The sequence below is a fragment of the Rhincodon typus genome, chromosome 3 (assembly GCF_021869965.1).
Source record: "Rhincodon typus isolate 14 chromosome 3, sRhiTyp1.1, whole genome shotgun sequence".
Taxonomy (NCBI): domain Eukaryota; kingdom Metazoa; phylum Chordata; class Chondrichthyes; order Orectolobiformes; family Rhincodontidae; genus Rhincodon; species Rhincodon typus.
The window spans coordinates 95,517,491-95,532,435 of NC_063334.1; the positions used below are offsets into that span (position 1 = coordinate 95,517,491).

The 14,945-nt window shown below is 38.4% G+C and overlaps 1 protein-coding gene across 1 annotated transcript in view; it reads left to right on the plus strand.

Moving 5' to 3' along the window:
• The window catches only part of fcho2 (FCH and mu domain containing endocytic adaptor 2), a 154,328-nt gene that overhangs the window by 53,827 nt on the left and 85,556 nt on the right, over nucleotides 1-14,945 (plus strand). Inside the window, exons 3-6 of the mRNA XM_048593807.1 lie at nucleotides 950-1,024; nucleotides 1,202-1,343; nucleotides 4,029-4,181; nucleotides 11,298-11,402. Of these exons, the coding sequence (XP_048449764.1) occupies nucleotides 950-1,024; nucleotides 1,202-1,343; nucleotides 4,029-4,181; nucleotides 11,298-11,402 (475 nt within the window). The remainder of the gene's footprint in view (nucleotides 1-949; nucleotides 1,025-1,201; nucleotides 1,344-4,028; nucleotides 4,182-11,297; nucleotides 11,403-14,945) is intronic.

A 14,945-nucleotide genomic window follows, 5' to 3' on the forward strand; every position in this document is an offset into this window, starting at 1 on the left:
AGTCAAATAGTCGTTGGCAGGCAAAAGGCCTTTGTCACCGATAACTGGTCATAATCCACAGACTGATCTACTACTTGTCGACCAAATCTTCATTTGTATAGAGTTTCCTAACTCCAGACTTCTCTTGCTTGTTTTTCCAGCAATCTCTATTTTTGTTCCAGACTTCTGCTTGAGCAAGCAGCTGTGTAAACAACACTTGCTTGGAGTGTCAAGTTACTTACTTTGAAAAATTGCAACTTCCTTCAACAATCCTTGGTTTTTAAAACAGTTCTTTCCCCATTTTAGTCCACAATCAAAAATACAAAAAAAGCCTTTATTATACAAGGAAACGAAAGATTCCAAAGCTTATTGTGCTTATAATGCTTAACTCTAAATCATATATTGCAATGCTTAGCAAAAGTGGTCCCAAGACAAACCAGTCAGGGATGGAAAAGACTTGCACTTATGTAGTGCCTTTCATGACCACCAGACCCCTCAGTGCTTACAGCCAGTACTTTTGAAATGTTTTTATTGTTGTAATAAAGAACAGACAATAGGCCTGTAATTTTATGTATAGCAAACTCCCACAAGAAACAAGTGTTATACTGACCGAAACATATGTTTTTATTAATGTTCATTGAGAGATAAATATTGGCCAGGATCCTGGGAATAACCCCGACTGTTCTTTGAAATATTGCCAAGGAATCTTTTACGCCCATCTAAGAGGGGTGGTTGGCCTTTGTTTAATGCCTGACTCAAAGACAGTGTCTTTTGAGAGTGCAGCAGTCCGTCAGTACAGTTTTTCTGCCCGCATTCCTTAATATTTTTCTTTTGTATATTTGCACAATCTTTGAAGAGAGGTATAAAATGTGTAAAATTTGTAGTAAAAGTTGTTCGGAAATTATCTGAAGTGTGACAATTTTTTTTTTTTTTGCAATCCAATTTAAAAAGATACTTTTTCCCCAAACAGTGTAACAATAGAAGATATTTATTCAAGGTCTATGACTAAATTAGCCAAAACAACGAATAATTACAGTCAGCTGGGGTAAGTATAATCCAAATGTAACTTGATATAGAGAACTAAATTTTATGAATTGAGAATTTGTTCATGAACTTAAATATTAAGATTTTAAGTTGAAAGTCTTCCCTTTTTTTACTTGATACCATTTTCTGTCTGCTATTGCGATGATGCTTTACTTTTCTACACTATATATTTCTTCAGAACATTTGCTCCAGTATGGGATGTTTTAAAATTATCAACAGAGAAACTAGCCAGTAGCCATTTAGATCTAGTACGAAAACTGCAAGAATTAATTAAAGAAGTACAGAAGTATGGAGATGAACAGACCAAGGCACACAAAAAGGTAATAAAACAAATGGTATCTTTATTATTCAATACAACAAAATGTTTCTGGATAGAAAATTAGAATTTGTACTTCACCAATAATTGTAAATGATATAATTCCTGAAAGGATAGTACGTTTTTCTATGTAGTGAGTCAGATAAATCACGACCCATCCTTAATCTTATAAAATTATGTATATAATTATTTGTTAATACAATTGAAAATGTCTGAGTTTCATGCATTGAAAAATTTTTGAAGTTGCACTGCTTGCTATGTAAGCAAAGGTAGTAGTCAGTTTGCACCAACAATACCTCTCAAATAGAAGTGAAATGAAGGACTGTTCGTCTGTTTTTAGATGACATTTGTTAAGTGAAAATTATTGGACAGAAGACTACTATACTCCCTCATTTCCTCTGAGCAGTGCCATTAGATTTTTTTAACATTTATTCAACAGCCAGGGGAATGTTTGATTCAACAAATGAGTAATTATAATCCAGGTAATTTAACATCTGAAGTTGGAAAATTTTTTAGAGTTTCTAGCCATGAGTGAAATTATCATGTAATGAGAAGAAGACAAAATAGAAACACAGGTAGTTCTCCTACAACGCGATATTTGTGTTCTTGTGCGATTCCATGCCATAGAAAATTTCATTATAGGGAAATTGCTAAACCTGTATAGCAGAAAGTTTGTGTTATCCAAACAGCAACCACTATTAATCAGTTGCGTTACAGCCAATTCGTGTTAACGAAGCACGCATTATAGCAGCACTACCTGTAGTCAACATTGATAATAAAAGTCACAACCGTGCTTAATAAACATTATAGGTTACAGAATTTGAGGAAATTCAGTGAATGTAGCGGACATATGTGCACCAAGAAAATCTTTCACAAGTACCAAACAGATTACAGAAACAATTAAAAGACATGGAATTGTTGGAACATAGTAAAATGTGTTAAAAGTTAGTCGTAAATGAAAAGAATCAATTAAGGGTCCAGGACACTTTTCAGAATGCCTTAAGTTGCAGCATTCTGTTCTGAAGCTATTTATGTTCAGTGTTGAGATGGCCCATGTACTTCTGTCGATATGCTTGAAGCTTATAAGATCCTGACAGATCTTGACGGGGTAAATATAGAGAAGATGTTTTCTCTTGTGGAGAATCTAGGACTGAAAGGAAGAGTTGTCATAGTCTTGCTGGACCATTAGGACTGCTCTGTTGTCGGAGAGAGATAGAGGACTGGAGATGATGGAAGGTCACCATGTGTCAGGGGAGAGGAGAGGTTGAGAAGTTCATGGTAACCTCAGCTGGTGTGGGGATTGAACCCACACTGATGGCTCACACTGCGTTGCAAACCAGCCATCTGAGCTAATTAATTTATATGTTGGGTTATGGTCCCTTTTAAGAACTAGGCCTTGCTTCCAGTAGCTGATCATGTGACTAACTTGCCTGGAGATAAACAAGAGAAAAGCTTCAACAAGAAGTTAATTATACGCATGGCTCCTGGTCTCAAGCAGATTTTTAGCTTACCAAAAGCTTGCTGTGGGAAACATCATCTTCGTGTAGATTTCAGATGAAATTTTGTGTGCTAGCAAAAATAGGTTAAACCACCAATTAACTGAAAAGCTCCCAATAGTGACTTAGACTTCTGGTTTGGCAATATGAAATGAAGGGGATAGTTTAAGATGCAAGACTTCGTAGCTAAAGATTATTAGAATCAGAAGGCTTCTGACCCAAGTTGATTATGCTTCAGATGATGGCAACACCCTTGTTGAGCTGTGAATCTACAATGATTGGTTGGAAGTGGTTTGAAGGGGCAACCTTGCTGTAAGCCCTTGTATAAATCGTTGAAATGTAATCAGATGAAATGGTTAATTGGTTAAGTCTGATGTGACTTGAATTGTTGGGGATTATAAGCCAAATGGATTTAGAAGGACGTTTTAGTTTAAAGAATCAGCATTTTAATATCTTTAACATAACTGACTATTTAAGAGACCGTCTAGTTACTAGTATTCATTTTGTAGTTTGTGTAATAATTGAAAAGGGCATGAATCTTGTGGCTTTGTTTTTTCATGGCTGGGGGTTCGCCAAGAACAAGGATTTGTATTTAATGTTTTTAAGATTGTAAAATATCCCACGATGCCTCACAGAAGTGTTATCAAACACAATTTGATACTGAGCTATGTGAGGAGACATTCATCTAATGACAAAAGAAAAACAGTATAGTTGTAATCTGGGATTATAAAATCCTAGATCCCTGAAATAGAGGAGAAAGCAGGTTCAACAATAACTTCCAAAAGGATAATTAGATAGATACATGAGAAGAAACAGAAAATGCTTGGCTGTGTGTCAAAGCATTGAGCTGGGGTTATTGGGTAGCTCTTTCGAAATGGTAGCATAGGTACAATGGACCAAATGCCCGCATTCTCTGTGTATCATTTGTATGAGTCCATAACGGTGTTTGCTTTATGCTGACATTTTGTGCAAAATAGAATAAATGCATCACTCGTTGAAAATTCTTAACTGAATTGTTAAAAATCCTTAAGTACTTTGAAGAATATAAAAATGCATTTTCTTTGAAACTGCACTTTGGATAAATTTTGATTAATCAGATTAATTGTAAGATGTTATTGAACTTTTAAGTTTTGGAATGGATGATTACTAAATAGGAAATCCATTCATTTTTTGACATTTGTTTTCTATTACAGACAAAAGAAGAAGTGGCAGGAACCCTTGATGCTGTACAGAACATCCAGAGCATCACTCAATCTCTGCAGAAATCTAAAGAAAACTACAGTGTCAAGTGTGTAGAATATGAAAGATTAAAAAAGGAAGGAGCAACACAGAAAGAAATTGAAAAAGTAAGCTGTATAAACAATCTGATTAAGGAAAAAGATAGAACTGATAGCCCCAGATTTTCCCAGGTTGCAACTAAATTCCCAATTAAAAGGGTCAAAAGAAGACTGGTGAGTTTGAACACTTGTACTTAGAATAGTAGGAAAACAATTATAAGTTTAATGTGCTATTGGTATTCATGTGCAAATCATCCAACAATTTGGATGGAGGAAGAAACGCCCCATGAATTGCAAAAAAAGGAGACAGGAAATTCATCTATTTAGCTGTTTACCCCACAGAAATGGGAGCTCCATATCAACAAAATTGCTGCATTAGTGCAATAAATATGAATTGCATTTCCTATTCCTGTAGTAAGTTTGGACTTTTATACAACAGTGCAAGAACTGTAATGATCCAAAATAAAAACAGAAGTTACTGAAAAAAACTCAGGGCTGGCAGCATCTGCGGAGAGAAAGCGGAACAAGATGAGAGCTAACTTGTACTTGGTGAGAGGAAGAGATCTGGGCAGGAGAGGCTGTTGAAGGATGTAGCTATAGGGTGGAGAGGCCCAATTCTTTGGACCATATAGCTACAAGTTTGGTAGGAGGAATAAAATTCAAAGTTGTGAGAACATAAGGCACAAATTCCAAAGGTGGAATAGAGGAAAACTGGCCATAGTTTAAAGGGATGTTATGGGTAAAGGTCTTGAAATTTGTTTTTATTTGGTGTCCAAATGAACAAATGTTGTTAGAGGGCAGCGACAATCTGTTACTTTCCTGCTTTGTGGAACTTTGTAAATCAGCTGGTCTGGTTCCAGAGTTAATTAAGTCTGTTTTGGTATAAAGTAATTTAAGGCATTACTTTGCTGTATCTGCACATTAGGATTAAGGACATGAAAATGTGTGGGAGATAGGAATGAAGGGAGCCATGTGATCAGAATTCTCACTGACAACAAGTCTGGATGGCTTGGCTGTGAAAATTTGAAGTAGAAGACGACGCGGGAGGATCATAGCTGTAGACACAGTAAGGGTAATTCTGTTACTGTTGGTAGACTGATAGATCCAGGTTTTCTCCAAACTGGCAAGGGTCTCAGACTTTGCCAAAACTGTGCCAGAGGCTTGAATACCGAAGTCCCAACTTGAAAAATGGCAACTACAAGTTTATATATAGGAAATAATTGTGGCCCCAAAAGCAAGCCCTGTGGCACACCACTGTCCCAACTCTGTGTTCTATTCGTGAGCCAATTCTCTATCCTTACTAATATACTTCCTGCAACACCATTGGCTCCTGTAGCCTAACGTGTGGTACCTTATCAAACACCTTCTGAAAATCCAAATATATTTTAAACCCACTGTTTCTCCTTTATCTATCCTACTTGTTACCTTCTCAGAGAATTTCAGTAAATTTATCAGTTGCGATTTCTCCTTCCTGAAGCCATGCTGATTCTGCTTGAGTATGTGTTTCTAAATGCTCTGTTATTACCTCTGCTATCTCTAACTACTTCCTTTAATATCCTAGGATGCATCCTATCAGGTCTGGGGGACTTATTGGTTTCTAGCCCCTTTAGCTTCCCTCGCACTTTTCTTTTTCTCAGTAGTGATAGTTATTCTATTTATTTCTTCTCCTCCCTTTTGCCCTTTTAGTAATTTTGTAACTTATTAATTTAGAAAACTTTTGTAAAGCTGTTTGATTTTTCTGTTGTGAAGACTGATTCAAATTTATTCAACTTTTATTTCCTGGTTTCCTCATTATTGCTTTCTCAGCTTCATTCTATAATAGGCCTGTGCTCACTTCAGCTTCTCTCTTCCTTCATATATGTTTAAAGGAGCTCTTGCCATCAGTCATAATATTTAGTTTCTCCCTTTTTTAGTTTTGGTCATTTTTTTGTTTTTTTTTAAAGTTTCCAAATCCTTTAGGAAAGATGTTATGAAACTTGAAAGGGTTCAGAAAAGATTTACAAGGAAGTTGCCAGGGTAGAGGGCTTGAGCTATAGGGAGATGCTGAAACGACTGGGGTTATTTTCCCTGGAGCATCGGTAACCTTATAGAAGTTTATAAAATCATGAGGGACATGGATAGGGTGAATAGCTAGGGTCTTTTCCCCAGGGTAGGGGAGTCTAAAACTAGAGGTCATAGGTTTCAGGTGTGAGGGGAAAGATTTAAAAGGGACCTAAGGGGCAACCTTTTCACGCATGGGGTGGTGCGTGTGTGGAATGAGCTGCCAAAGGAAATGGTAGAAACTGGTACAACTACAACATTTAAAAGGCACCTGGATGCATATATGAATAGGAAGCATTTAGAGGGATATGTCCCAAATATGGGACTAGATTAATTTGGGATATCCGGTCAGCATGGATGAGTTGGACCGAAGGATCTGTTTCCATGCTGTATATCTCTATGACTATGACTATGACTATGACTCTTGCTTACCACTAATCTTTGCATTTTTTTTCCTTCTTTCAATTTCTATCCCTAACTTCCCTGGTTAACCATAGTTGGTTTATCTCCTTCCTAGAATGCGTCCTCACTGAGATATATCTTTGTGAGCCATAAATTTTATTTTAAAATGTCTGCCATTATTCCTCAACCATCATTGCTGCTCAACCCCTTTCCCAATCCACTCCTCTGCCCTCATTCCTTTGTAATTACCCTTATTTAGGCTCAACACTGTTGTTTCCAACACAAGTCTTATGGTAGCTGTATCCAACGGGAGTTTAATTGTAACATCATTTATAAAACCTGCCTCATTACACGTCACCAGGTCTAAAGTCACCTGATCCCCATTTGGATATGGCACATTGTTCCAGGAAACTGTCATACATATACCTTATAGATTCTTCTTCATAGCTTCCTCTGCATCTGAAACTGTCTTCAGTCAGATCTGATTTTTGAAAGGGTACAGTGGAAAATTTGACTTGTGCAAAACTATTTGGAGAGGTGAAGTACCCTTTAATAGGCCTGTCACCTCCCTGGAAGAGGGAAAATTGCCTTCAAAATTGTTAAAAGTAAATATGAACGTGTGTAAAAAGTGGATACACTCTTTGGACCTGTCAGGGAAACTGTTCAGCTGTCAAGCTAATTAAATCCTCTGTCCTTTTAGGTTTCTGAAAAAGATTGTAGTAGTAACAAATGTTAATTTGATGGTGGTGCCATAAAAATTAGAAATAGATTTAAAAATATTCAGTTAAAAAGTCAGAAATTGAAGAGGTATTTGCCCAACATCTGAGAAGAGTAATCCAACTAAAATATAGACTGAATTAGCCAGTTCAATTGCAAATGAAGCAACTTGAATTAGAAACAGAAATGAAAAATCTTGAACACAGAAGAAAGGGAAAAAGAACAAAAATGTGAGATGTGAAATTAGAATTTTAAAGAAAAGTATTCAAAAATCAAAAGTAAAGGAAACCTTTGACTTGCAGAGGAGTGAGGCATTTCATATTTGAACAGGAGATTGAATGCCTTCACTTAACGAACATGGTGTAACAGGAGGAAGGGTCTTTTCTGAAGAAGGGTCCTGACCTGAAATGTCAACTTTCCTGATCCTCTGATGCTGCCTGGCCTGCTGTGTTCCTCCAGCTCCATACTGTATTGTCTCTGACTCCAGCATCTACAATTCTTGCTATCTCATGGTGTAACAGGAAACCTTCATTATGAATCTGCTCTCAGTACTTGATTTGGTATGGAATGTTCACCCAGTGCAACAATTTAATGAGGAAGGGATTGAAATATATATTGTATTATTTGAGAAAATTGCAGCATAGTTAGAATGAATGAGCAAAATTTGGTCAGCTTTATTGCAAAGTATTTACATCGAATACTAATTGATCATTTGGAAGAGCAGTCTGAAGATTATAATACATTTGAGACAGCAGTTATCCAGAAGCTTACATGGAAAAGTTTTACAATGTTTCTGACTGGAGTTTTTGCCTGAACTTAACAAGATTCTTGCAGCTTTGAGGGACAACCATAATCCTTAGTTTATACAGAAAGGGGATGTTTCAGATATTTAGATAGCTGAGGCTCTGTTTATAGATTTGTACATTGAAGTACCTACAGCCATGATTGATAATGGAGATGGAGTCATAGAGTCATGTATCATAGAAGCAGGCCCTTTGGTCCATCATGTCTATGCTGACCAACAAACTCTGAAATACATTAATTCCATTTACCTGCACTTGATCCATTGCCTACTATGTCCTGAATTTTGAGTATTCGTTCAGATGCTTCTTAAATGTTGCAAGAGTAACTGCCTCCACCACCCTCAGGCAGCATGTTCCATATATCTCTCACCGTCTGAGTGAAAACCACTTGCTCCTCACCTTAAGCTTATGCTTTCTGGTCTTAGATACTTCTGCCATGAGAAGAGATTCTCACGGTACTCTGCCTACCCCTCTCATAATTTTGTTTGCCTGAATCAGATCTCCCCTCAGCCTCCTCTTTCCCCAGAGAAAATAAACCCAACCCATCCACTCTCTCCACATAACTGAGATTTTTCATCCCAGGCAACATCTTGGTGAATCTCCTTGCACCCTGTCCAGTGCAGTCACAACCTTTCAAAAGTGTGGTGTCCAGAACTGCACACAGTATTCTATATGTGGCCAAACCAAAGTTTTATAAAGTTGTAACAAGACTCCCTTGCTCCTATACTCCACACCCCAGCTAACGAAGGCAAGCATCCCTGTAAGCCTTTTTCACCATCCTGTCTACCTGTGCTGACACCTTGTGCACCAAGGTCCCTTTGTTCCTCAGTACTTCCTTGAGACGTAGCATTCATTGTATATATCTTTCCTTTATTAGACCTCCTAAAATGTATTACCTCACTCTGGCTGATGGAATTTAATCCCGATAATGCTGTGCCCATTTACCAGCTGATCAAGATCAGTTGTAGCCTGATATTCTTTTCTATCAACAATACCCCAATTTTCGTGTCATCTACAAACTTACTAGTTAAACCTTCTACATTCACATCCAAATCATTAACGTACGTAACAAACAGCAAGGGTTCCAGCTCCAATTCCTGTAGTACTCTGCTGGTCGCAGGCTTCCAGTTGCAAAATCAATCCACTACCATTACCTTTTGCCTCCTATTTGTAAGCCAGTTTTCAATCCAGTTTGCCACCTTGCCATGGTCCCACATGGAAGGCTGCCATGGGATCTTTGTCAAAAGCCTTACTGAAATCCATATCAACTACAACTGCACTTCCCTCATCAGTATATTTACTCACCTTTCCAAAAAACACACATTAATCAGACAGGATCTCCCTCTTAACAAATCCATGCTGACTAACCCTGAACAATCACTGCCTTTCCAAATATTGATTTAATCCCATCCTTCAGAATTTTTTCCAATAATTTCCTGACCACTGACAACATGCTAACTGATCTGTAATTACCTGGCCTATTCCTGCTGCCCTTCTAGAATAAAGCAATCACATTAGCTACCCTCCAGTATCTGGCCCTTCTCCAGTGGCCAATAAAGTATAAAATATATTTGTGAGAGCCCCAGCAACCTCCTCCCTTGCCTCCCATAGCAGCCTGGGATACAGCTCCTAAGGTTCTGGGGATTTATGCACCTTTATGCTCGCTAAAACACCTAATACTTCGTCTTTATTAATCTTGATGTGTTCAAGAACCTCACCATCCTTACTGATATCCCCGGCTGCAATGTCTTTCTCCTCTGTGAATACAAATGAGAAGTATTCGTTTAAGACCTCACTTACATCGTCAGGCTCCACGCACAGTTGCCTCTAATAGGTTCCACCTCTTCCCTGGTAATCCTCTTACTTGTAATATACTTAGAGTCATAGAAGTCTACAGTATGGAACGGGCCTTTTGGCCCAACTTACCGATGCTACCCACTTAGAAAAAGTCTCGGGGTTTTCCTTGATTCCATCTGCCATAGATATTTCATGGCCCCTCTTTGCCCTCCACTTTCCTTTTTAAACGAGCTCCTACACTCCCTAACATTTGAAGGCCTCCCTTGATTTAATGCAATGTACTTGGCATATGTTTCCTGCTTTTTCTTCTCAAACTCTTTACCTCTTGGCATCCAGGGTTCCCTGGACTTGCTACTGGTTTTGAATTCTTTAGTCTAATGATATGTAAATTGGCCTTCCCCCAATTTAGACACTTAACTTCTGCACTATCCTTATCCCGTTCCATAATGGCTTTGAAACTTAGAGTTATGGTCACTGACCCCAAATTGCTCGCGCACTGAAACTTCAACCACTTGCCAAGCTTCATTTCCTAGTATTAGGAGTATGTACATACTAGCACAAAAAGTTCTCCTTGATGCTGAGATCTGGAGTTAAATCCAGAACAAGATAGTTCAAGGCCTCTACTTAAAAGTGACATATTAATATCACTTAGACGAGGAGTTGTGACATAGGATTTTGTCTTGATTTTAGAATTTATACCTAATAGTGTTTAAAATGTTTAAAAAGCAATTTATAATGTGTGTTTTAACAGAAATATCGTGACCAAACTGACTGTCCCATCCTTTAATCAAAGACAGTGGAAAACTGTGCTGAACAAGCAGAGTAATATGTGTGCCACATAACAAAAGACAAAGCCACTAGCAATGATGAAAATTCTGATTTTATAGGAGACAAAGAACTTTAAAGATGCATACAAGATGGACTCTAGATTTTACCAGTCATACTTGATTGGTGATAGGTTAATCTGCATAAATATGTTGATGTGCGTTTTGCAATGGTGAGATGTGACAGAAGGGAAAAGATTCCTAGCAGATTAGTAACAGTATGTTCAGTTTAAAACTGAAGCAGAAAGTAAAGTACTTCTAATTGTATATTCTACTGCTTTACTTACTGGATGGCTGGTTTGCACTGCAGGCTGATGCTAACAGCGTGGGTTCAATTCCCACACCAACTGAGGTTACCATGAAGGATTCTCCTTCTCAACCTATCCCCTCAACTGAGGCATGGTGACCCTCGGGTTAAACCCCCACCAGTTGTCTCTGAAATGAGAGAGCAGCCCTATGGCCTTGTATGACTGTGGCAACTTTATCTCCTGCTTTAAATTTTGTGTATTGTTTAGCTCTGTAAGAATGCATATACCCTGTTTTGATTGATAAATGTTTCAGTAGTTCATACATTTTTTTTTTGTCTTTTGTGTTGTGTTCAGGCAGTTGTGAAATCTAAAAAAGCTACAGAAACCTATAAACTGTATGTGGAAAAATATGCTGCAGCCAGAACTGATTTTGAGCAGAAAATGACAGAAACAGCTCGGGTATGTATTGTATGCTGGCTAATAATTTGTGTGAACTCGATGATTTGTTATCTAATGTATAAAGAAGCTCATGTCACATGGGGTCCAGTTAGGAATATGATTGTTCATATCTGCGTGTGTCTACACACTAGAAATACAAGTGTTATATCTGTTAAAATGGAGGCTCAAATGACAGTAAATTTTCCAGTTGCAAACTTTTGATATAGACATTGAACAATCATGTGCAACATATGATTCTCCACTCATTTAAACTAATAGATGAGAAATTGCAGACTGTTCATGCACACTGTCCTGATGAGCAACTTATCAAGAGAGAAGCAGTAAATCCATTTATATAATGAGCTGCATGGTTACTAAGTGCTGTAGCTGATTCAAGAAAGTTGATTTTTCTGTCCTTTCAAGTGGTGATTGTTGGATCTCACTGACTGGCTGATTTGGTGATAGAGGCAGAAACACTCACCACATTTGAAAAATAGTTGAATGTGCACTTAGTTCTCCAAAGTGGCATTAGACTTAATAGTTTGTCTTTGCCTGTGAATTGGGCTGAATGTTGTTTTTGTGCTGTAACTTTCTATAACTCTAATGAAGAGCTCAGGAAAACTAGTGGAGCTTTTTGTTACATCAATTAAGAAATTTAAATAACACTTGTTTAAAAATGGGGTCATCTTCATCTTAAGATTTCCCATGAAAGGGGCAAAGGAATTAGGCCAGGAATGGGGTACAGAGGAGCATTTGTGGAAAGGATAGAGCTTTTGGAATGTAGGAAAAAGCTCATAGTAGGAGAGATTTCTATGAAGGCAATTGCTTTGTTTCCATCGGCACAAGTTGTCAATTTAAATCCTACACAGTGAAGTTGTCACAGCAGAAGCCTTGTTGCAGTAAAATTTACATACTGATAGTACCTGACCTGCTAGTGGGATCAGAATGACACCATCCTACCAGCCTCGGATCGCAGGGCTGGGGAGTGAGTGGAGAGGAAAGAAAATTTGGAGACCAAGGGGAAGTTAGAGTGGATGGTTATTAAGCATTGGTAGTTTGAAGGGGAGATAGAATAATGGCAATTTTGAAACAAGGACTTTGCTTTGACATAGCGCTTATCACAACTCCAGAATGTTCCAAAGAGCTTTATAGCTATTAATGGATACCACACTATCGAAAGGGCGTGATTGCACTGGAGATTCACCAGGATGTTGCTTGGAATGAAAAATTTCAGTTCTGAGGAGAGACTAGATAGGATGGTGTTGTTTTCCTTGGTGCAGAAGTGGCTAAGCAGGGATCTGATTGAGATATACAAAGTTATGAGAGCGTATAGTAGATCATGCAAATCTCTTCTCCATGGCAGAGGTATTTAAGGTCACATGGCATAAGTTTAAAGTGAGAAGCAAGTGGTTTAGAGGATATCTGAGGAAAATGTTTTTTTTCACCCAGGAGGTGATAGATATTGGAACTTGCTGCCTGAGAGGGTGGTGGAGGCTGGTACTCTTGCAATATTTAAGAAGCATCTGGATGAGTACTTAAAATGCCAGGGCATAGAAGGTATGGACCAAATTCAGGTAAATGGAATTAGTGTAGTTTGGTGTTTGTTGGTTGGCGTATATTTAGTGGGACGAAGGGCCTGTTTCCATGCTGTATGACTCCAACTCTTCCTCAAAACCTCACGTGGCCAGTTTGCCAATTACTCCTTTCTCGTTATCCGGTACTTCAGTCTAGGGCGGCCTGTCCTCTAGTTGGTTCCTCAACATATTGATCGAGGAAAACCATCTCCTACATGCTCCAGGAATTCCTCCTCTACTCCTCAGAATTGCAGCATCCTAACAACCTCAAATTAAGTGGGCAGGGAGGTGACTAGTAAATATCTTTCAAATTGTGATCAGGAATCATGAATAAAAAGATGAGAAAGTGTTGATGGTTTAGTCTTTGAGAACAAGCAAAGCAAATGAGGATCATGGAAATAGTATTCTGATGCGTGAATTGGGACAGTGACCTAAGGGAATATTGGAAGGAGAATTGCTCTGTTATGTAATAGTTCATTGAAGGAGTTTTCGGGTTACGCGTACAAAAACAATTAAAATTTCATTGATTTTTTTTTCAGCCAAACTTTTTTTTTTTAAGTTAATCTTTGGTTTCCGAATTACGTTGATTTGGGTGTTTAGTATACTTTTTGAAAAGATTTTACACCTTCAGAAAATTTGTTTACAAATGAGCCAAAGTCAAAAGTCACACGACACCAGGTTATAGTCCAACAGGTTTATTTGAAAACAGAAGCTTTCGAAGCTTCAGTGCTCCTTCAGATGTTGGTGAGAGAGGAAGTATCAGGCACAGAATTTATAAGTAAAAGATCAAAAGTTCCCACCATTGATGAGGATGAACCCTAGATGCTGTTAAATCTTTAATCAGTTAGAAGGTTTTTAATTGATTATTATGTATTTATAAATCCCCGAATTCCTTTCAAGTCACGGTCCTGAGAAAACTAAAGCCTTTATCAGTGTAAAGAAGAGGTGGAATTTCAGGTCCAACAATGCATGTTAGGTGTGAGGCCTTGTTTAGAATCTTGTATGTTTTAGTTTGGAGTCAGACTGGTTTCATTACTAAAGAGAGAGAGACCACGTGTGGGGGTGGGTGGGGAAAAGAGAGAGCGAGAGAGAGAAAAGACGTGTCTGCGGGGGAGAGAAAGAGAGAGAGAGAGTGCGAGTGAGTGGGTGCATGTGTGAGAATCTATAGGGTGGTGGGGCCACTTGTAGTGCGAAATGAACCCAAGATCACGGTGAAGCCATCCTTATGGGTACGGAACTTGGATATCAGCCTCTGCTTGACAACTCTGCATTGTTGCATATCCCGATGTTGGCCTTGAAGGACGTTTACTTAAAGATCCAAGGCTGAATTGGGTAAACGTCCTCCAAGGCCGACCTCTGGATACACAGCAATGCAGAGTTGCCCACTCTCTCTCTCTCCAGCACACGCACACATTAGTGATGAAACCAGTCTGACTCCGCACTAAAACATACAAGATTCTAAACAAGGCCTCACACCTAACATGCATTGTCAGACCTAAAATGTCACCTTGTCTTTACTCTGATAAAGCCTTTAGCTCTCGCAGGACCATGACTTGAAAGGAATTCAGGGATTTACATGTACATATTAATCAATTAAAACTTTCTAACTGATGAAAGGTTTAATAGCATCTAGGGTTCATTTAGTAGATCCTCATCAGGTGTGTGACCTTTTGATCTTTTACTTAAATTCTGTGTCTGATTATGCCTCTCACTAACACCTGACGGAGGACTGAGGTTCTGAAAGCTTGTGTTTTCAACTAAACCTATTGGCCTATAACCTGATGTCGTGTGATTTCTGACTTTGTCCACCCCAGTCCAACACCGGCACTTCCACATCATGACAAATGAACCAAGTTTGCAGATGACACTAAAATAGGTGGGCGAATAAATGGCAATGAAGAAATAAGAAATTTACAAATGGATATCGCAGAAGAATCGTGGAAATTAAACACTGTTGAAAGAGGCCATTTGGCCTCTGAAGAGCATCCCC